Genomic DNA, 23,549 nt, shown 5'->3' on the forward strand with positions numbered 1-23,549 from the left:
AATATTGAATTTAGCATCTCCCCGCTAAACCTATATATTTACTTAGATTTGATGATTTGTCAGGAAATAATTTATACTCAGGGCCATTACCCATTGAGGCTCTGCTTTTAACCATACCGAAGAGCATTGGACATAGAAGAGAGATGTTATTTGAACCTGGTATTATGATCAGAGATGTCGGGTATAAATATAAGCTTCACCAATCTAGTATTGAATTATCACTGTAACTTTTTGAACTTTAAAAAATGACTTCCTACTCGAAATTAATTTTTTAAAATATAATTTGGGAATAAAGTAACCTTATTAAGGAAAAATGAATCCATGGGTAGGAAGCAGTGAAATGCTTGATAGAAAACGCTAGTGAAGTGAAAACAAGGTTAAAGAAGCGAGTAAAAAGCCTAGGCAAGCTCTGTTAGGTCTGGGTGGATCTTCACATTACTGCTTTTGGAGTTTGAATTGATTTTGATTTTTTTTTAAAAAAAAATTGTTTTTATTTTTTTTTATAAAAATTAAATCAAACTAAAAATGATCATCCTTATTAATTTAAAAATAAAGGGTTAAAAGAATTCTTCTTTTTTCTAAGTTATTTTTATTCGAGAGTCTTTCCTTTATTTATCTATTTAAAGATTTATATTCTCACAATTTGTTCCTTTAGGTATTTTTTAATGGATTTTTTAAAACAATTTAAACTGTATTTGTTTGCACAATAGCTTAATACTTTAGGGTATTATCCATCAACTTTAATAGATCTTTTTTTTTTTCCCACTCATTTAGTCCAACAACATTTATCACCCTCGTTTAATTTTTACTTTTTCAGTTTCTATAAACACAATAAAAACTATTGTCTTTAGGATTGCAAGCTTAAAAGTTTTTAAAAGTTCTTTTTTTAATCTAAAACATTTTGTTAATAACAATGAAAAATTAATAGTGCTAATAATTTAATTGCTAATCTGAAATTGACTCAATTAAATTTAATTTTATTTGATAAGTCGTAACAGTTGAAAAAATAAAAAATAATATCATTTTAATTTTTTAATTTTTTAAAATAATATTAATTTGAATTGATTTGTCTAAATCATTACTGAAATCTAAAAAACATTAATTATAGTAGATTTGGCCGAGTTTTTAACAATGAGCAGGAGTTGATGAATAATTAATTTATACAATAGTAAATTACTGTTTTTTAACGGTAATTCTAACATAATTTTGATTAATCAAATTCTAAGATTAAAGGAGGTCAAACATGAGAGAGAGGGAGGGAGGGAGGGAGGGAGGGAGATCTTGACAGAGAATTAAATCATAATTTATTTATTTATTTTAGCAGAATAAACGCTAAATAGAAGTTTCTAAGAACATTGATTTTGTTATTGAAAATGCAAGGAGGGGCAATCACAATAAACAAAATCTTTTTGCCTTTAAATATAGTTTGAAATCTAGTTTGGCAGTGAATTGATATGAGACCTAGTTGATTTGGAGTTGAAACTGGATTGCATAAAAAAAACAAAAAAATAAAAAGAATTCAGTGTAATTCTATGATTCAGTTGACCTAGTAAGACCCGGTCAAAATCTGATTACAAATCTATTGATTTTTATTTTTTTATTTGATTAAAAGAACATTATTTTAATTTTAAAAAAAAAACTAATATAATCAAAACTTGAAATTCAAATTTTAAATCGGGCCACCGAAATGTATCTTAAAACTATACAATCACGAGAAGACTGATATGGTAAGTTAGGCAACCACCACCAGGTTTGTCGTTTTATATTTGATGGGTAATAACCCAGCTAAACGACACCTCTTAGGTTGTTGGCCTGGGTTTTGGTAAGGGCTAGATTCTCTTGCTTTTCTTTTTTCTTTTTTTTATCTAAAGCATGAAACAATAATTATTGTAAAATAAACTAATAAAAAAATCTCTCTACGGACACCATTTTTTCTTCACCTAATCGTCAACACATGGACTCAGTTGTTGAAGATCAATAAATTCTCAACCAATTTTCAGAGTGAAAGAGCATTGAATTCAACCTATATATAGTGCCCCATAACCCAGTCCCGTATTATTTATCCAAAAAATAGAAATCACACAGAAGCCAAAAAGCTTCCATATCCACCAAAAATGGCACCCGCTCAAACCACCACACTCAAGAACGCACTGGTCTTCGTCCCAGCACCAGGAATTGGTCATCTTGTATCAGTCATGGAGTTTGCAAAACGTTTGCTTGAAAGAGATGACAGTTTCTCCATCACAATGCTTCTTATGTCCCCACCGTTTGCACATGATGTTACAACCTATGTTGAGAAACTCAATGCATCTCACCCAGAATTTCAATTCCTTGGTCTGCCTACCGTAACCCCACCACCCCTAGAAGATGTTCTTGCTTGTCCTGAACATTTTGTGTCAGTTTTCATCGCGGATCATAAGAACCATGTTAAGGATATGATTGTCAACCATGTTTTGTCCAACAAGTCAGTTAAACTTGCTGGTTTGGTTCTTGATTTGTTTTGTACTGCCTTTGTTGATGTTGCCAAGGACCTTGGTGTCCCTTCTTATATTTTCTTTGCTTCTGGTGCTGCTTTTCTTGGTTCCATGCTTTACCTTCCTGATAGATTTGACAAGGGAGGAGTCACCTACAAACCAACCGATCCTGACTCTATTATCCCTAGTTACATCAACCCAGTTCCCTCCAGGGTGTTGCCAAGTTTGTTGTTCCATGATGGTGGGTATTCAACCTTCGTAAGCCATGCTAGGAAATTCAAGGAGGCAAAGGGTATCATTGTCAATACATTTGCAGAGCTAGAATCCCATGCTGTTAACTATCTTAATGGCGAGGCAGGTGTACCCCATGTTTACACTGTGGGGCCAGTGGTTGATCACAAGGGCAACAGTCCAGTAGCTGATGGGAACCAACGTGAAGAGATCATGAACTGGCTCGATGCTCAGCCAGAGAAATCTGTGGTGTTTCTGTGCTTCGGAAGTCAAGGGAGCTTCGGTGTGCCTCAATTGAAAGAGATTGCACTTGGGCTTGAGCAAAGTGGCCAAAGGTTCTTGTGGTCTATTAGGAGGCCACCTTCTCAAGAATCTTTGAACCCCGGTGAAGTTAATGATTTTAGTGAGCTTTTGCCAGAAGGGTTTCAGGGCAGGACAAAAAATGTAGGGTTTATTTGTGGGTGGGCTCCTCAAGTTGAAGTCTTAGCCCATAAAGCCACAGGTGCGTTTGTGTCCCATTGTGGATGGAACTCAATTTTGGAGAGTACTTGGTATGGCGTGCCTGTTGTAACATGGCCCCTGTATGGTGAGCAACAAATCAATGCATTCCAGTTGGTAAAGGACGCCGGAGTGGCCATTGAAATGAAAATGGATTACAGGAAGGACGGCGGTGAGGTGGTGAAGGCAGACCAAGTAGCAAAAGCAGTGAAGGATGTGATTGAAGGTGCTAGTGACGTGAAAAGCAAGGTTAAAGCAATGAGTGAAACTGGCAGGAAAGCACTGTTGGAGGGTGGATCTTCATATGTGGCGTTTGAAACCTTGGTTGGTGTTTTGTCAGGAAACAAGGCTTGAAGAACTTACACGCCATGTTAAAATCTGAGGTTGATTCTTCACTTACGTATGTTACCTCTTGTCTTGGTTCTTTTGGGTGATGATGCCAGTGCTATGCTTCAACCCTGTTAGATTTGCTTTTGGTCAATCTTCCTTTTTTTATTTCTTTTTCTTTTTTGTCTACTATGATGAGTTCATGTCTGGTCCCCCTCTTGTACTCTCAATAGTCAACAATAAAATTATCTCTCAATTTATCAAGAAAAGAAGTTGTTTATCTAGTAGTCTAGTGATAAAAATTTAAGATCAAGAGGTTTATTTTATTTGTAATCTCAGGTTTGAGTTCTGAATTGCTCATATGATGGTTATTGGAGGCTTACATGGTCGTAACTTCAGGGCCCGTGAAATTAGTCGAGGTGCGTATAAACTGACCCGGATATCCATGTTAAACTAAAAAAAAAAAAAAGAGAGAGTTGTCCATGATTTGAAAGAATTAATTTCATGCCACCTCTGTGCATGCATCAGGGAATGGAGCAGTTGTTGTCTTGTTTATGTTTGTACAAAAAAAGCACTAAAATAAACCTCATTGCAGTTCCTCTGTGAAAATCTTCTCTTATTTAATTGAACAATTCTGTATCCAATAGTTTATTTTTTTTATATATTAAATAAGGTAAGAGTCTCTTTCACAATTATAATTAGACCGTTTATAAGATTACCATATGAGATCCAAAGTCCTTTAAAGCTTTCATTGAAACAAAAACCTTAGTTGTATCTAATAGTTTATTAGCCAATCTTGATCACTTCAGGTTAAAGAGAAAATTACAAAGAAATCTAATTTTCCTAATTAAAATATCACTCGATTAATTTCAAGATTAAACTTGTTCAAAACTCAAAATCTAAAGATTTTTTTTTAATTGTGTGGTTCTCATACCTTTTAAAAAACAGTTTATAAGTCATCAATAACTATGACAAAAGATAGCGACTAAATTTAGATCGAGAGTTGATGTCTTCCACTAAAAAAAAAAAAAAAAAAAGATGAACTACTCTAACAAGCTATGGTTCCAAAGTCAAATCATATCATGTGGAATACAAACGTGTTTCCTTCAATGGATCGACTATTTATGAGGGCACTTAAGTAATAAAGACAAACCAATCTATAAATAAATTTATAAATTTTTTATTATTATTATTAATATAGATATCTAAGTTAGTTCATCATAATTTAATTAATTTTATAAATTTTAAAATTAATAATTATATAAATTTTTAATAATTCTAATATAAAGTGTTTAATGATACTGAGAGTGGGATAAATTATTGAATTTTCTTTTCCATGTGAAATAGAAACTTGTACATTTTCCTGCTTTCCCACTATAACTGTGTGACATCAGCCTGATAATTTCCTAAATCATGAATCAACACAAACAAAACTGGCCGACCATTTTTTTATGTTTTATGTTTTTTTTTCCAAAAGAAAATTCCCACGAAGTAATTCTTCATAGGGTACCTATAAGAAAGTCTTAATCATGCTATTTCCTATTTTAATAGAAAATTATTGATTTTTTTTAATTTCTCTTATTGTAATGGTTAATTTAGAATATTCTTAGCCTTATTTTTTCACACCAAAAATTTATTATTTAATCTTAGAAATAATTAGTTAAAGATTTCTTTTTCCTTATTCGTGAGAACTTAATTTAACTAAAACTCAAATATAAATGTTAGTGACCTTTAAAAATCACTTTAAATCTTTAGTTAAAGTTTTATTTTTAACTGAAAAATACATTCTTTCCAATTCTAAATTTCCATCCCAACTTTTTCATGATTTAAACTTAAAACATGTTATATACATAAAATTCGAGTATCAATAGCTTATTTCAATAAATAAAAAAAATTAATTTTAATGATTATGAATTCTTCTTTTATAATGTAAGGAGATTCATGAGAAACTACCTCCGTTTTATATTATAATCTAAAATGTTTTACTTCTCCCGATGGAAAAAAAGTTGAGTTATGTTAATGAAAAATCTAATATTAAGTGTTGGAAGCGTAGTTATAAAATCCAAAACATCTAACGGATGGAAATGTAACCATATCGGTTTGTGTTAAATAAAAAATAGATCAAGGCATATATCAATCTGGCCTAAACTTATAAAAAATACTTGCAACCAATTCTGTTAACTTTTTTTTTAAAAGAATTTTTTAATTAAAATAATATTATTTTATTTATTTATTTATTTATTTATCAATTTATGTTGACTCTCTCAAATCACACCTCGTGTGGGGGTTGGCCTCCGAGTTAGCTATGGTAAGAAGTTTTATTGGAACAAAACTAGAGTGGTGCCCGTTCTATGCCATGGATTCACATAATTTTTCTAATACAATATTTAGGTATCGTGAACACGCTTAAAAAGATAAAGAGAAATATAATAATTTGGGTTATAATTCTGACAAACTAAATAAACTAGCTTTATTTGAATCATATGAAAAAAAAAAAAAAGAAGAAGAAAGAAGACAATGATAGCAAACAAAAATATATATAAATCATGATAACATGGGGAAAAAAAAACTTTATCCAAGAGTAAAAAAGATGATGTTGTTTTAATTTTTAGTCAACTAAACATGGAATCATGAAATATGATAAAAACAATTGGTGTGAGCAAACTCAAACCAACATGGTAGACATGTATATAATATGAACATTAAGGGGTGAGCTGGTCCAAATGATATGAGAAACATGTGTTATAGGTCATGCAGTCGAGATAATTCAATAGAAAAAGAAATTGAAGAAAACAACATGTAAAAAAAAATATCGGACAATGATATCAAAAAAAGAAAACAAGATAAAAAAAAAGATGTTAATCTCTGTTAACTTTTCAAATTCATGACCTAAGTCATCATAGCAGAAGCGATATATATGAAAAAAAATCAAGAAATCCAATACCTATGAAAAAACACAATTAAGGATGAAATAAAATAAAATCACATAAATAAATCCAAAATAAAAAATAACAATTAAAAGAATTAGGGTTAAATTAAAATAAGAAATAAATTAAAGGGCAACAATAAATTTTAAATTCGAAGTTAAATTGGAAAGAATAAAAACATTATAAAAAATCAAAAGAATGAGGATAAAAAAAAAAAACAATACACTACTATTGTGTAAATAAATGAAAAAAAAAAGTTGACAATGATAAATAAAAATGTAATCTAAGAAATTAAGAGACAAATATAGATCAAAATATTTAATATCACAACACAAGTCATTTACCTAGTTTTATTTAATGGATTTGTTTATTAAAATCATTTTCTAATATAAATGGACATACACATAAAATTTATGAAATAAAATAAAACAAAAAAAAAATAGCATGGAAGACTGCTCATATTAAAAATATTATAAAAAAATAAATATTTTTTTATTTTAAAAAATAAATTTAAAATATATTAAATATAAAAGAAAAAAAAATGAGGTCATACATTGTCAGGCATAGTAAGCCAAAACTAATGCCTAACCCATCAATAAAGGACCCACGCGTGCGGATTTTAATTTATTTTTAAGTTAATGGGACAAACAACAATTCACCCGTCCCAATTCTTTGAAAACAAATAGACAATGCATTATTTGGAAAACTCATATTGTAGTTGCTACGATAGCTAAAATAACAAGATTCCTGTTTTTTCACTCAAAAATCTGTTTTTGACCCAAAACACCTAAGAAACAATATAAAAATTTTATTAGCCAATTCATGACTTATAAAAACACACAAAAAAAGGTCTCAAAACCCAAAATAAAGAATCTTTCCAAACTCAAATATGTTTTTTAGGCGCTTTCCAAGGTAGAGAAAAACACATAATTTGAACTTTCTTCATTATATAGAACCATTTGACACAAAACCAATCGTTTTGATGGCAGAAGTTGTTGTCAATGACAACTTTTACTATTTATGTCGGAATCTGGCAAGTCCATTCTTTTATCTGCCCAAAAAAACTAAAAAGAAAAAAAAATAAAGTTTGATATTAATTTTTTTTTTTTAAAAAAATAGAAAGACTGATTCTCTAATAACTAAAAAAGATAATGAAATAAAATAAACCTATCAAACAAATCTCAAAGCGCCACCTATGTATTTTTTTTATATATATATATTTTAGTTTTTTTTATCTTTCAACTCATCTCTCTCTCTAAAAATAAAATTGGATACTAATTTATGTTTAAATAAACTTAATTATAAAATTAAAAGAAGTTCAAAGAACCAAATTGAAGATTCTAAAAAAAAATCACAGTGAAACGAAATACCTCTTCTAGTTTTTAATGTAATAATAATTCTTAATTAATTCTGAAAAAGACGAACGTCAGTGCCAAATGATGGGCATTAATGACTTAGATAGGAGAGAGTATAAAAAAGCTAATTTGTGATCTTTGTCGCACACAGACAATCTCCACTTCGCACATGAATCGTCGTGCCCATCTCTTCTTTTCACCTTAAAAGACTCCTTTCCTTTTTCGCTTTTCAAAATTGAGTGGAGCACCGCATCTGGCATCCTCAAGCAAAGAAACCGAGAAGAAAACAGTGTGCTTCCCAGAAACTAGTGGAAACCACAATATTCTTTCTTCTTTCTTCCAAGAGTGGCCTTTTTCATGTAAATGTAAACGCTTGCCTGTAGACAAACGTGGATCAACCGTTGTCCACCCTTTTGCCTTCCACGTGTTCTGTACACAGTTGGATATTTATTCATCAAAAGGATCGGCCCCAAAAGGGTTTGGTCCTCTCCTTCTCTTCTTGTATATAGCGCAAGAGTGCAAAAATCAAAGGGAAGGGAAGAAAGAAAGAAATGGAGGATGGGGAGATGTACAGCATGATGAAGGTATGGCTCTCAATCTTTGCATCTCTAACTTACTGCTATATCATAGGAAAGATGATCCCAAAAGGTGTTACAAGGCTTCTCTGTGTGCTACCAATTGTTTGTCTATTTCTTCTTCTTCCTCTAGAACTCACCTCTATTCATTTTGGAGGGATGACATCTTTCTGCGTTGCTTGGCTTGCGAATTTCAAGCTCTTGCTTTTCGCGTTTGGCAAAGGCCCTTTGTGTCTAGACCCAAAGATCTCATTTGGTCGATTTGTTTCTGTTGCTTGTTTTCCCATCAAAGTCCTACAAATCCCACCTCAAAAACCAAATCTAAATGGCCATGGCCATGAAAACCAAGCTCAAAAATCAAATCTAAATGGCCAAGATAGGCAAAAATTAATCTCTAGAAAGGGCCCTCGTAAATCATTCCTAAATTATGCAACCAAGGGTCTTCTTTTGGCAATGGTGGTGGCTTCATATGACTATAGTGATTATATCCATCCAAAAATCATATGGCTCTTGTATTGTTTCCACATATATTTTTTTCTTGACATATTCCTAGCCATGTTGGCATCGGTGGTTCGAACCCTTTCAGGGCTTGAGCTAGAGCCACAATTCAATGACCCTTACCTCTCGACTTCGCTTCAAGACTTTTGGGGGAGAAGATGGAACCTCATGGCAACAAGCATCCTACGCCCGATTGCGTACGATCCCATCCTCTACACGTGTAAGAACTTCATTGATCGCAGGTGGGCCCAGGGCATAGCAATTTTGGGTACCTTTCTAGTGTCTGCGCTCATGCATGAGCTCATTTTCTACTACCTCGGACGCGCGAAGCCCACGTGGGAGGTCACTTGGTTCTTTTTGCTACATGGAGTGTGTTTACCGGTCGAGATTACTTTGAAAAGGGCTGTTAACGGCAGGTGGCAGATTCCCAGGCCGATGCAAACTATATTGACCATTGGATTTGTGATATCTACCGGCTTTTGGCTGTTTTTCCCACCATTTCTTGCGTGTAAAGCAGGTGTTAGGGCAATTGAAGAGTACGCGGCTGTACGCGAGTATTTGAAGGAAGCTGGTCATGCTTATTTTCCTTGGATTTTTCAACAAATATAACGGCTTGTAAATATCTAAGATTTGAGCAGATTTTGATTGAATGAACGGTTCTGATTTGATGCAAATCTACGAAATTACAAAAATAAGCATGGTGGTTGTAGTTATGATTTATGTACTCACTCGATTTTTTTCCGGTATTCGGGCGGGTCAATTTTTCAAACATAAAAAAAAAAGATCTAAACAGATATTTAGATGAAGAAAATTTCAATGAATAATTTAATTAACCTGTAACACGGGATAACTGCAAAAACAAAAAAAATAGGAACCTTAAGGCTCAATAAAACTAATTTCAAAAAGGAATTAAAAAAAAAATTAATATAAGTCAAATCAAGTTTACTTTATTAACAAATCACTTGTGATATAAAATTAAAATTAATGGATCAAAGTTAAATTAATAAAAAAATATTAATAGAAAATTGAGTCATCTTGTATTATCTTAAAATTCTTAACAAATTTGCGACTCATAATAATATTATAAAAATGAAAATCATAAAAAAAAAAAAATCTCAAGACCCATTAAAAGATAAATTTTTTTAAAAAATAATGAATCTAAAACAATTTATATTAACTTAATTAACATGTGATCCGGGATATTCATATAAAAAAAAAGGAAACGAAAAGAAAGGAAAGGAAAAGGCTTAAGACCCTATAGTTTGATGTCAATTTTTTTTTAAAAAACGTTGAAAAAAAAAACTAAAGTCAAATCGGGACTAATCTTTAAATTAACAATCCTAGTTATAAGATCGAGATAACCCTGGATAAATAAAAGAAGTCTGGAATAAAATTTTTAATCATACAAAAAAGAAAAAGAAAAAAAAGCATAATTAAAAGATAAAATAAATGGTAAGACAACCTTAATTTTTGGTTGAGTTGACATGAATTTCAAGGAGAGATGAGAGAAAATAAAGGGAGGAGAAAAAACTCAACCACCACCAATTCATCGTGATTTGAGCAACATGCGTCATCTCATCAACTTTGTCTTCAACTTTGTCTTGGACATTTCAAACGACATGACAATTGAGAAATTTTGGTTGCCCGGAATGGCACGGAACAATATGGGTGGTATGCACTTGTTGGCGCATGCACTTTTTTTTTTTTTATTATTATTATTATTTATATATGAAAATATTAATTTTTCCTGGATCCAAATAGAGCATAACAACAACACAAAAATTATATGAAAAATACTAAAATATTCCTTTTATCCTTTAATTTTTTTTATATACTTTTAAGGATATTTATATAATTTAATTGTGTAAAAAAAATATAAAGTACTTCAATCAATTTGAAAATGACTTTTGAACTCCTGAGAAAAAAATATCATTTTACCTTAACTAGTAAGGCAAAAACTCTGTGCAGGAGAATAAAAAAGTAATAACTACGTTGTGCGCGTCCACAATAAATTACCTCAAAATCTATCATAATTCATAAAACACCGATCTTTTTAGAGTTTTTTTTATAATTTGAGCAAACATGAACCCCATCATTAAAAAGATAAGAGCATAGAACTCAAAAAAAGGCATAGGATGAATTCATGAAAAAAATTCTATGCCTTTTCCAAAAAACAAAAAGGGAAAAGGGGATTGTAATTTTAAAATTCTAGTGTATTTTTTATTATTTATTAAAATATATTGATTTAATATAGAGATTGTAATTTTAATACCATTTAATTTATAATAGAGATTTAGTTTTGATTGATGCATAAGTTTCGAATTAAATAAAAGTAATGAGCGATGATAGGAGTGCTTTGGTATAAGAATATCTTGGTATTTGTCATTACTAACAAGGAAAAAAAAATGTATTTATGTGTAAATAATAATAATAATCAAGGAAGAAAAATATAAAGGAAAACTTGTTAGAAGCCATCTAGACTTTATTGATTCCATCGCTCATTTCTACTTAGTAATTTCTCTTATGCATATAATTGACGGTTCATGATCATGGAAACTTAGGATTTGCATGCACACACGTGAAATTATTTAATTTTTGAAGTTAATATTAATTTGAGAGTTGTTAAATAAATTAATAATACTTTGTACAAAGATTCAAGTGGATGTGTTATAGATTATTTTATTGTATGTTATATATAGGAATAGGTGTGGACAGTCGCCTCAAGCGATATATAATTTTTTTAGATAAAATATTTAGCAGACATTTCAAAACATATAATTAAAGATTTTTTTCAAAGATCAATTAATAAAAATTTTGTCAACATAAGAATGCATTGATCATACTTTATACAAAATAACTAAATTCGAATAAATTATTTTAAAACATATTTGTGTATTGAATGGTAATATTATGAGGTGACTTCTTCATTCATTATTTTATAGTATTTAATTGATCAGTAAATCTAAAATGGAATTAAATTGCTAAGTTTTTTTAAATTTATGAGAACTTGTTATTGTAAATAGAAAAATGCTCATGAAATTCAATTCATACTAATTATCTCTTTTTTTTTCCTTAAAAATGCTCAAACTCCAACTAGCCAGGCTTCAAAATCAAAAGAAAACTCTAAATTAAAACAATGAAGGATGTAATTTATCTGATTGGATTTTATGTTTGTTTTTTAGAAGTCATTAGTTCGAGTCTTATAAATATTAGGATCGCTAGAGATTTATATAATTATTAATTTCAGGGCCTGTAAAATTAGTTAAAATATACACAAACAAGCTAAAATATCCACATTAAAAAGAAAAAAAAAAGAAAAGAAAAGAAAAGAAAGCTCTAAATTAGCCCGATTTAAACCATGATCATGTCCAAAATTTCTATGGGCTCAAGTCCAAATATTTATACTGGCTCACTGCCTTCGGCGGTCCACTAAAGTAATATTCTCGAGCATAAACCAATATTTATACGTGCAAGCGTGTCAGGAGAATTTCAGAATCAAGGCTATCAAGAAGTACCAATTTAAAGTTTGATCAAGTCTATTCTGACTCTATAGGATAAAAAATTGGCCTAATAAATTAGGTTTATCGAAAAACACTTCTTGATTTATTCATCATCAAGTATTGGTATTTTGTCATGGTAAATATTATACTCCTACTTGACAAATAAGCATTAATTTAATATATTTTCAAATAAAAAAACTTTCAAAAATAAATTAAACTGTATTATCACGGGTTGGGCTTCGAGCTCATTGGCCCATCACATGTTTTGTTTGATCACGAAGCATTAGCAGCAGCGTGCATGTTTGTGCCTCACATTCATCAAGCTATTCCCGGCTGGCCTGCCTGGTCTCACTCAGCTATAACTCAGGTGACCAGACCAACTAGCAGTCCACCTATACTGCTAGCTACAATAATATCCATCATGGGAACAGCAGCAGCCAAGTGAAACAGGGAGCTGACGGCTAGAGAAAGTGGTTCAAAATATCTTAGAAAGAGACTGGGAGTGGTTGCTGGTGTTTAATGAGAGAGTCTAAATCATGGGTTCAAGTGAAAATGAGAGGTGAGTTGAACCACTTCCTTCAACAAATATAGAGTGCAAGAGTCTCCTTCAACAATCACATCTTGAGAGTGAAAATGGGAGGTGAACTGGGCAGCTTTCTCTTGGTATGGGTATCAGCTGTGGCATTGCTTTGCTACTGTCACAAGATAGGTCAGTTAACCCACGGAGGCACAACCAGGCTTCTTGCAATCTTGCCAGTCGTATGCATCTTTCTTGTCATGCCTCTCGGCATCCTTAGTCTGAGTGTTAGAGGTCTTACTTCTTTCTTCCTCTGCTGGCTTGCCACCTTCAAGCTCCTTCTCTTTGTCGTCGATCAAGGCCCTCTGTCATCCAACCCGCCCCTCTCCTTGCCACGTTTCGTTGCCTCTGCTTGCTTTCCTATCAAGATTCAACAAGACCCTGCACCAACAGGATCACCTCATGATCAAGAGCTTGTAAATGTCGATGATAATCAAGATGTTGAGAAGCTCGTGAATGCTGAAGACAGAGACACCCCATCTCAAAAAATAGCCCCAAAAGGCCTTAAATCTCATCTAAACTACGCCTTGAAGTTTCTCCTACTAGTCATATTTGGTTGCATCTATACCAAGGAAGACTATTTCCATCCAAAATTTATATTGTTCCTCTATGTTATCCACATTTATATTGCTCTAGAATTAATCTTGGCCATGTTTGGAGCCCTAGCTCGAGCCTGTCTCGGTGTAGAACTCGAGCCACAATTTGAGGAGCCATACCTCGCCAGCTCTTTGCAAGACTTCTGGGGTAAGAGATGGAACCTAATGGTCACTAACATCCTGCATCCAACTGTATACAGTCCAATCCGGTCAACTTTTAGCCGTTGGATTGCAAAAAAGTGGGCTTCATTACCGGCTGTGATGGGTACATTTTTAGTCTCTGGTCTCATGCACGAGCTGATTTTCCTCCACATTGGGCGCCAAAAGCCAAAGTGGGAGGTCACATGCTTCTTTCTCTTGCATGGTTTTTGCTTGGCTATTGAAATAGGTATCAAGAGAGAAATAAAGGGTACGTGGGGATTGCCTAGAGTGGTGGCAGCGCCGCTTGTGGTGGGGTTTGTGGTGGTTACTGCCATGTGGTTGTTCATGCCCACCGTGGTTCGTTGCAAGATTGATGCTGAGGCACGGATGGAGACTATTGCTTTCATTAATTTTGTGAAAGGTGTTTATATCTACTTGAAAGATGTTTTCATAAATCATAATGATCATAAATTTTAGACTAGCACCTAATTTTGTCGCAATAACTATAAGTTGTTGAAGCCAGAACCTGTATCGGCAAGACGGCAAGCACATTTATAAACTTCATTTATTAAAATCTTAGACGGGTTCGAAATTTTGTTTAATAATTGCTCCCATGCATGCATAGTTTAAAACAATATACCAGCTGTTTGATAAAAACCATGATGAAGATATTTATTCGATATGCCCAGTACTTTATTGCAATATACCCTAGGATATCGTCTAATTAAGTAGCATAAAAAAATAACATTTTGTTTCTATCTTCTACATAACAAAAATGAATATTGAATTGATAAAAATATGGTTAGTTAAAAAATTAAAAATATAAATACAAAAAATAAAATAAAATAATGAATTAGTAGAGGCAAGAGATAAAAGTTGTCAAAAATCAATTTAATTCAAAAATTTAAATTATTAGATAAAATTAAATAATATGATTTATATTAATCTTTAACACATCCTTCAAGTGAAAGTTTTTTGAATTTAAAATTTGTACACGCTTACACTATATTGTACTTGATTTTTATTAAATAAATAAAGATGATGTGATTTAAATTCGTGACCGCGTGGTCATTAAGACTCAGATATCATGTTAAAAAATAAATTCAACTTAAAAATTTAAATTATTAGATAAAATCTCATAATATAATTTATATTAATCTCTAAGATAAACATAAAATAAATATACATCTAAGATAACTGGCAGGGAAACATATCATTTTTATTTTATTATTATTATTATTATTATTATTATTATTATTATTATTCAAGACACTAATCAAATATTTTCTAAAAAAATTTCAACTAATTTTTTTTTTTTAAATGAAAGACACAATGTTCTTTTATACTGAAATAAAAACAAAACATAATATATAAGAGTAGAATTAATTAAGAATATAGGATTTTAAGAAATAATTCATTTGAGATCGTTAAACCCATATCAAATACGTACTCAACGAGTAAAAAGCTATATGAAATAGGTCATTTGAAAAGGAATCCAAAGGACATTCTTCTTGGTCTACTAAGGAGGTAGAGTGTGAACGGAGTGGATTAAGAAAAGAAGACTTTGTCTTCAACCTCCGGTAGGTCTGCATTCCCTTCTATGGTGTTAATTAGCAGAATTCCTCGCAAGAGCAACACCAGATGGAATCCTCTCAAGGTCAGGATATGAAGCTGTAGAAAAATGGAGTTGTCTCGCCCATTCTTTCCCATCTCAGAGCAATCTGGAAATATTATGTTTCCGTTCATATTGATCATAGATTCCATATAAGTTTTACTCCTCTTTTTTTTTTTTCCCTTAAGATTAATGAATTATAAGAGAAGAATCCAATTGAGAAATCCAAATTATTTGAGAATAATATTGATATAATAATTATTTAAGGGTGAAATTGATACTATCATAGTAATAAGGTATTCTAGAGTGGTTTTTGCTCACTAAAATTAATTTCTTCACAATTTGGGTTTTTAGTAGACTTTTCTCATTTAAAAAAAAAAAAAAACAATTATGTACCCAAACCATTATATATTTAGTTATTTACAATTTTTTTGTTTTTTACTTTTATAATATTTCTTAAAATTCAAATGTAGTCAGAAAGGCGCGACTTTGTTTATTTTTATATTTTAAAAATATTTTTTATTTTAAATTAATATTTTTATATGTTTTCAGATTATTTTGATATGCTGATGTCAAAAATATATATATTTTTAAATTTATTTTAATACATTTCCAAATAAAAAATACTTTGAAAAATAACATTTACCATACTCCCAGTTTTTTTAGGGCCATATAATACAAAACGCAATTTAGTTTTTATTTCACCGCAAATATAAAAATTAGTAAAAAACAAACGCAACCTAAAAGCAACTTGGGCATAATAAATAAAAAACTAAAAATATAAAAATATTATTTTAATTTTTTCATGCTTATTTTACTTGGTTTAAAAGAAGTGTTAAATAAAATATTAAAATATTTTTAAAAAATATTATTTCTATATATTTTTTTAAAAAGTCAAAACCAATAAAATGAAATCAATAAAAAAATAAATCAATTAAATACATGTTATTAAACTTATTAAAAAATATATTTTTTTCATTTTAATACAATTACATTTTTAAATAATATTTTTTGTGTAAATATATATAATAATAAAAATAATTATATTTATACTATTTAAAATATTATTTTATTAATCTAGATATTTAAAATAACATTTTCTCTTCTAATTATTTTAAGTTGAAGTATGTAAACTATGTTTTTTTTAATTTTTAATTTTTTTTATTTAAAATTAATATTTTTCATTATGTTAATATTAAAAATAATTTTTAAAAAATAAAAAATTATTTTAATATATTTTTTAAATAAAAAGTATTTTAAATTCTACTGTTATCAAAATCTCAAATAAAAAAGTAAGGTAGTATTATGACTAGCTGGTAGGGGGCGGTGCTGCCATGTACTATAAACATAATTGATGCAGCAGACAGCCGAAGTACCAAGGCGTGGCAGAAATTCAATGTCTTTGGCAGAAATTCAATGACTTGCACTGAGAAGTGAGACCACAGCTACACACCCAGATGTTACGATGTGTTTGGGTGTGCGTGGTTGAGTCGTTTTTCTATTTTTTTTTTATTTAAAATTATATTAAAATAAATTTTTTATATAAAAAAATAATTTTAACATTAATATATCAAAATAATAAAAAAAAATCATTTTAAATAATTTTTTTAAAATTTTTTCACAAACATCCATTTTGGCTGTACTTCTAAACAGAGTCTTACAGCAAGCACAAACTATAGTCAATCTAAATAATTTATCAAATTAATTTTTTTTACTTTTTTTTTTCAATCCAAGGATTGATTTGCAGAGGATCTTACACTGAATTGGAAAGCATCGTGAACATAGATAGCATCCCTCAAGTGTGTGTAAAAGAAGTGAAGTTTGTGTCTTGGAAGACAATGTCAACATAGAATTAAGTGTTAGAAAGGAAAAGGCAATACTAAAACATGTGACAATGCCAACAATATAAGTACATATCATACTTTAGCATCAAAGTTTTGAAACACATTCATCCATGGTTGTAAAATCTGGTCTGCCCTGGTAGGACTCGAGGTCTAGACATGTCTGAATTAAATAAAAACTAAGAGAAGAAAAAAACCTGGATCACTGTCACACTTTCTTCATCTTCTGTTCTTTCTATTTCGAGTCGCACATGCGCCCAATTGATCAATATTCACTCTGTTCGAATACAGAAACAAGACCATTTCCTCCTCTTGAATCTGGATAGAATTGACAGAACCTGAATCGCCCTCACAGTTTCTTCTTTTTGATCTTTCATTTCAAGCGTGTATCTTGTGAGCCTCCCATACCAAGAACAGCATAAAACCTCGTATTCAACTCCGGAAACTTCTTCCCACCTCAAACATTACAGTTGCTGTGTTTCATTTCCTCTCATTTACAACTGATCGAAGCAAGGATCATTCTGTTGAGGCTTTCTTTGTCTTTTGCTTTTTGCAGAAATACTTTGCAGCCTACATGATTGTTGTTTTATCAGTTTATAGGTGGAAGGATAATCTTGGGGCACGAAAGAAAAATCATCAATGTATCCATCCACGCCTCCAACTAATAACTGCCAGATGAAGGCACCAGCACCAGCCCGCCTCTTCTTTGCGGATTCATAAATTTTATCATACACTGTTTTCAACAAAACATCTCTGTCAAACACTCCCTTCTCATCCACGTGCGACTTGAGCTGACTTCTGTGAAAAGAACTGGTTTCCTCAGCGCAATGTCTCCATCACTTATATGAGAATCCACCCAATCGGAAAGATAACTCGTTCTCTCTTCCAAATCACCATGTGGGATCCTACAATGCATGGTATAAAGAGAAACAAGAGTATATCTATCAGGAATTTATAAATATAAATACTTAGCTCATTTGTTTACTCTGGCCTTCAATCAACTGTGTTACCAATCAATTGAACTGCACTTTATAAATGTAACTTCTAGGTTGCCATAGTTAGCAACATTTAGACAGCATGGAGCCAAAATCAAATGAAAAGCACTATATCTTCTCAAACGGTTGACACTGCATCACTATTTCAAGCTTAAAGTGATCTTCCTATCACCTTATGTTATGGGGGTCCTGACATGGCATTGTGATAGATGGGTGTAGTAAACCATGATTCTTGTGTAGCTCATCATTATTACTGGACCCTAATCTACCATACTCTGCCATATAATGAACTGGAAATGAATTACTAACCAGCTGTCTGGATATGCGTAAACTGATGCAAAATCGATGTTGGATATTGCTGAGTTTGGTATGAAGTCTGATCCAAGTGAAGCTGCCCAAATCCCAGGATTCACTTCTGACTTGTTAGTTGTACTCAGGCCATAAAACCCTTCAAGTCCAACAGTCACCAGATGTCTTTTATCCAAGCTTTTGATATATGCAGCCATCTCAGCAATCCATGCCTTAAGCCAAAGGAAAAGCACTACAATGATCTCAATCAACATTTGATTCAAAAGTAAACCAGAAAATTAACTAGAGAAAATGATACTCTTCGGCTCAGAATGCTTCCATCAAACAGCACCATCACCCTTCTCTCCAGATTCCAGCCAAATCCTTTAGTTTATTTTTGAAATTCTATGCCAACATATACAGAAGAATGAAAATTCAATGGTTCACCTGAAGTGCAGGAGCAGAAGAACTTGATGAACACCGAGGCTCATTCATGAGCTCCCAAGCGAAAATTGCCGGTTCTTCAGACTACCTAACTCCACTTAATGGGATGGCATGTGCACTATCATTACCAGTCTAAGCACTCAATAAAGAGTTGAGATTTACAAAAACTTAAACCTTGACTAAAAATTGTAAGGTAAGCTATTAGTCCCCCACTTAATCTAAAGTTTTTTTTAGTATAAATTCCTTTAAAAATATGAATGATGCATGAAGCAAATTATACAATGCATGAACAAATATGTACAGAATTAAAGCATATGAGCAAACAAGAAAATGCATATTAACAAAAACACACAAACAAACAATAAAACAAAAATCAGACAAAAACAAAGCTTAGTACTCCACAAAGTCCCTAGTGGAGTTGTCATTCTGTCGCATGTGTTTGGTGTCGCGATGATAGTCCACTCTCGTAAAGTATCGTATCTATCTGGCAAATATGGAGAGACAATGAATTCTTGTCTTTTATTAGTGAAATGCTGAAATGGAAGTCGCCACCTAGTTTTTGGTTACTAGGAATCCTAACTGGTCTCAGAGATCGGGCACGAGAACTGGTTGCGTAAAAGAAAAATATTAGCATCCTAAATACACCATACCTAAGGTAGGCTGCTTTGTTTAATTGTCTAATATATGCTAAGGTGTTGTTGCGATTTCTAATTGTTGGTTTGTCTACAGTTTAAGAAAAGTTCTTCTTAGTAAGGAGATCCTTATCTCATCGGGTAAAACCTAACCGTTCTATATCAACTAAAGAGATTAAATTTAATATTAGGAGTACGTCTTACATGTAAGTTCGTAATCCCATATATTAAAAGAAAACATAATAAGTTTTTTGTGTATTTTTAAAATATTAGCCTAGTTCTCATGGCTTTAATAAACTAGTTATTAAAGCCAAAATATATGCTAAAATATTGTTTTTGTTATATGAAAATATGATATGAATTTTTTTTGAGAGACTTGGCCGTATGTAATAAAACAAGATTTTTTTTTTATTTTTTTAACATTTTGGAGAAAACAAGGTATTTTAATACTGGATTTGTATCTTTACGGTATAAAAATACAAACCAATATTATGCAAAATTGATAGAAAAATACACCGCGACGCAAATTTTTAGAATTTTTTTTTTTGGCTGGGTTGGACCTGTCTAGCCTAGTGAATACTGGAGCATCTCTCCACTGTTCACGCAGAACAGTGGAGCAGCCAAAGACAATGAAGAAGAAGAAGAAAGAGAAAGGGAAGGGGAGGAAGGCTGACCAGCGGTTGCTCGCGGTGCTGTTGGTGGTGGTGGAGAGGAAGAATGGCGGGGGTTCATGGAGAACGCTGTTTCGGATTTTCTGTATTTCTTTTTCTTCTTCCTACCTTATGGTTCTGCTTCTTTCCCTTTTTTTTATCTGTTCTTCGTTCACTCTCCTATTTGTCTTTCTCTCTTTTCTTTTCTTTCTTCCCCCCTGTTCTCCTCTGTTACTCCTCTCCTTTTCTTTTCTGTTTGGTTTCTCTTTGCTTCTGCTCTTTCTCTTTTCTGTTTTCTTCCCTTTTCTTTTGTTCCTCTTCTGTTATATTTTTAGTTCTCTCCTCTTTGTTCGTCTTTATTTTTCTTCTCAAAATGCATGTCCCTCTATTTTTTCATTCTTTCCCTCTCTTCTTTCTCTCTATTTCCTTTCCCCATTTTCGTTCATCCCTCTCTTGTATTCATAGAAGATTATGGGAGAGAGCCACCCTTACCCTATCCAATTGTGATGTTTTGTATTAAAAAGATTGGAAAATACAATAAAGCCCTTGGTGGCTTAAAGAGAGGGTATAAATGATTGAGGGGTAGTGTGGTAATTGACCAATAGTTGATAAATATAAATAAGAAGAAAAAAAAAAAAAAGAGGAATCTGATTTTGAGAGAAAGAGAGCTACGGGAGAGATAAGGGAAAGAGGAGGAAGAAGAAGAAAAGAAAGGAGAGAAGGAAAGGAAGGAGAAGAGAAGTAGAGGAAATAAGTAAAAAGGTAAGATTTATGGTTTGAAGTGTATAATATGTTAAATTTCGGTTTTGATTAATTGTAGAGTTTTGAAGTTTGTATTTTGAGTTAATTGATGAATTAATTTGAAGGTTAAGAGTTGATTATTGTAGGTATTTGATTAATTAGTTGATTTTGAGAGATTGAATTGAAGGATAATGATTTTGAGTTATGATTTTGTTTAAATGGTGAAATTGTGTTAGAAATAGGGGATAACAGTAGGTAATCTGTTGAAATTCTGGGTTTGAGGTTGAAGATGACGAAAATTCAGTTTGGTCCCTCAATTTGTGGAAATTGCAGTTTAGTCCCCAAACTTTGGAAATTTTACAGATTGGTCCCTGGGACATAAATTGAGGTTCTGAACAGAACTGAGGATGATTTAAGGGTAATATTCCAGTATAATTAGGAAGATATGATATTTTCAGTTTGGTCCTCCAATTTGACAAAAAGTATAATTTGACCCTAAAAATTTGGTAAAGTTCCAGAATGGTCCTTGGAGCATAATGATATATCCTGGACAGAATTGAGGATTAATTATGGATAAATTTCAGTATGGTCATGTATTTACAATTCGGTCCTCAAATTTTGGTAAAATTACGTTTTGGTCCCTGTTTTGGAAAATTGTCGTTTTAGTCCCTAAACTTGGGAGATTAAGCCCGGTTTTATTTTATGCATTGGGATCTTTTGTTTGATTTGTTTTTGAGTATATTTCATATATTTATTGTAGGTTCTCCTAACGATCCTTAATTAGATTTTCGGGTCTTTTGTCTGACATTCCTTAAGTTCAGTATTTTCCGGGTGAGTGGAATAATCTTTAATATGCATATAATATAAATAAATATGTATGTTGATTATACAATGAGTACAACTAGTAAATTTCTTGAATATTTATATATGTTGCTTTATTTTCCGAGTACTCATTTATTCTTGAATTTGCACTCGCAATCTGTTAAAGTAAATTCTCTTTGATATGATATACGTTTCTTTGATGATTCTGTGAATATCTGTTATGCCTTGATATGGGACTTGTCAGTAACTCCATGCTAACGGAGAGTAGTTAGCCTGTGTGCACATAGTATTCTGTTACCTAGCTGGTGAGAGAGGCATCAGCCTGTGGTGATTGATCATCCCACAGTGGTCACCGACGGGTGTCATCTGGTCACCGACGGGTGTCATCTGGTCACCTTCGGGTGTCATCTGGTCACCTTCGGGTGTCATCTGATCTCTGACATGTAATCCACTACGTTATAATAATATGTTACGTTATGATAACTATATGTTACGTTATGATAATATGTTTAGTAAGTATATGTATATGTATATGTATATTAAGATAAATCATCTTACAACTTATTAATATCTGAAATATCTAAAATGTATATTAAATGTTATTCCCTCACTGAGTTGGTTGAACTCACCTCTCATTTTTTTTAATATTATTTCAGGTTCTTAGTTTATGGGACTTTGTTGAGTGTTTCCGCTTCTTCAGTTCTGGTCGGTATGCCTTGCTTGTTCGCGAGGCTTTCCTTTCAGTTTTGATTTGATGTCTTAGATGCTCCACTGTTACCTTGGTTAAATTAAATTTGGATTTTGACAATGTAATGAGTATTATGAATTATTATTTTTGTTTTAATAATTATCGTTCGGTTTCATCAGTATTTGAATAATATAATATTTCTGAATATTATGAGCCGCTGCGTATTTTTGAACAAATTGTTCTTTTGATATGTCTGTTCTGAGGCTTAGCGTAGGTGAGGTGTCCTTTCGACACCGCTCCTGCGTTGCTGGTCACGGACCCGGGATTCGGGTCGTGACACCAATTGTGCCAAATGGGTAGGGTGGCTGGGCGGCCACTAAACAGTCGTTCCAGGGTCGCCAAAAAGCTTGTCTCCTCTGCTTTTTTTTTTTTTTTTTTTTTTTGTCTTTGGCAGGTAATGGGTCGTGTCGGTTTTGGGTCTTTGGGAGAGAGAGGGAAAGCGAGAAAATACAAGGGAGCAAAACTTCTCCTTCCCCTGCCTCTGTGTGTGTAGGGGAAGAAGGAGAATAGTGCCGTTCAAAACGACACTGTTTCAGTTTAGTTTTTCTTTTTTTTAATAACCTAAAAAATGAGTTATGACACTCCTATCTCTACTTCCGAAGTCACCATACTACCAGATCCCTCGTTTTCTGATCTTACATGGTTTTGTCAAATTGTGGGTACTCTTTAATATCTCACCTTTACAAGATCAGATAGCTATTTTGTTGTTAACAGAGTCTGTCAGTTTACGCATGCTCCTGCAGATTCACATTGAGGTGTCGTTAAACGTATTTTGCGTTATCTATTGGGTATGACATCCTATGGCTTACATATTACTCGCAGTTACTACTTTGATCTATATGGCTTTACATATGCAGATTGGACAGGTAGTATTGATGATCGCAAGTCTACGGGTGGTTACCTTGTTTTTTTTGGTCAGACATCGATTTCATGGAAATCAACCAAGCAACGAACATTTGTTTGCTCCTCCACCGAGGCTGAGTATAAAGCCTTGGCAGATGACACTACTAAGGTTATATGACTTCAATATTTATTGAGAGATCTACAGATTCTTTCTGCTTCTGCCTCTACTATTTA

At 32.2% G+C, this 23,549-nt stretch overlaps 3 protein-coding genes, 1 long non-coding RNA gene and 1 pseudogene across 4 annotated transcripts; 4 read left to right on the forward strand and 1 right to left on the reverse strand.

Moving 5' to 3' along the window:
* Positions 1-1,942: 1,942 nt before the first annotated feature.
* LOC118037243 (anthocyanidin 3-O-glucosyltransferase 2) lies at positions 1,943-3,709 on the forward strand. Its single transcript, XM_035043154.2, has one exon. The coding sequence runs from the start codon at positions 2,115-2,117 to the stop codon at positions 3,555-3,557; it is 1,443 nt and encodes a 480-aa protein (XP_034899045.1). The 5' UTR covers positions 1,943-2,114; the 3' UTR covers positions 3,558-3,709.
* A 4,256-nt stretch (positions 3,710-7,965) lies between these two features.
* On the forward strand, positions 7,966-9,558 carry LOC118037245 (acyl-CoA--sterol O-acyltransferase 1). The gene has a single exon (XM_035043156.2). It carries the CDS (start codon positions 8,364-8,366, stop codon positions 9,492-9,494), a length of 1,131 nt encoding a protein of 376 aa, XP_034899047.1. The 5' UTR covers positions 7,966-8,363; the 3' UTR covers positions 9,495-9,558.
* A 3,460-nt stretch (positions 9,559-13,018) lies between these two features.
* LOC118037244 (acyl-CoA--sterol O-acyltransferase 1) lies at positions 13,019-14,202 on the forward strand. Its single transcript, XM_035043155.2, has one exon. It carries the CDS (start codon positions 13,019-13,021, stop codon positions 14,174-14,176), a length of 1,158 nt encoding a protein of 385 aa, XP_034899046.1. The 3' UTR covers positions 14,177-14,202.
* Positions 14,203-17,044: 2,842 nt separating this feature from the next.
* Positions 17,045-18,983, reverse strand: LOC118037288 (mannan endo-1,4-beta-mannosidase 6-like; annotated as a pseudogene).
* A 1,686-nt stretch (positions 18,984-20,669) lies between these two features.
* LOC140954671 (uncharacterized) lies at positions 20,670-22,590 on the forward strand. Its single transcript, XR_012168120.1, has 2 exons — positions 20,670-21,733; positions 22,381-22,590. It is a non-coding gene; the product is annotated as an uncharacterized lncRNA (long non-coding RNA).
* Positions 22,591-23,549: the final 959 nt, after the last annotated feature.

The sequence above is a fragment of the Populus alba genome, chromosome 16 (assembly GCF_005239225.2).
Source record: "Populus alba chromosome 16, ASM523922v2, whole genome shotgun sequence".
Taxonomy (NCBI): domain Eukaryota; kingdom Viridiplantae; phylum Streptophyta; class Magnoliopsida; order Malpighiales; family Salicaceae; genus Populus; species Populus alba.

Coding starts and splice junctions, on each gene's coding strand:
- LOC118037244 (XM_035043155.2), top strand. CDS start 13,019: ATGGGAGGTGAACTGGGCAGCTTTCTCTTGGTATGGGTATCAGCTGTG.
- LOC118037243 (XM_035043154.2), top strand. CDS start 2,115: ATGGCACCCGCTCAAACCACCACACTCAAGAACGCACTGGTCTTCGTC.
- LOC118037245 (XM_035043156.2), top strand. CDS start 8,364: ATGGAGGATGGGGAGATGTACAGCATGATGAAGGTATGGCTCTCAATC.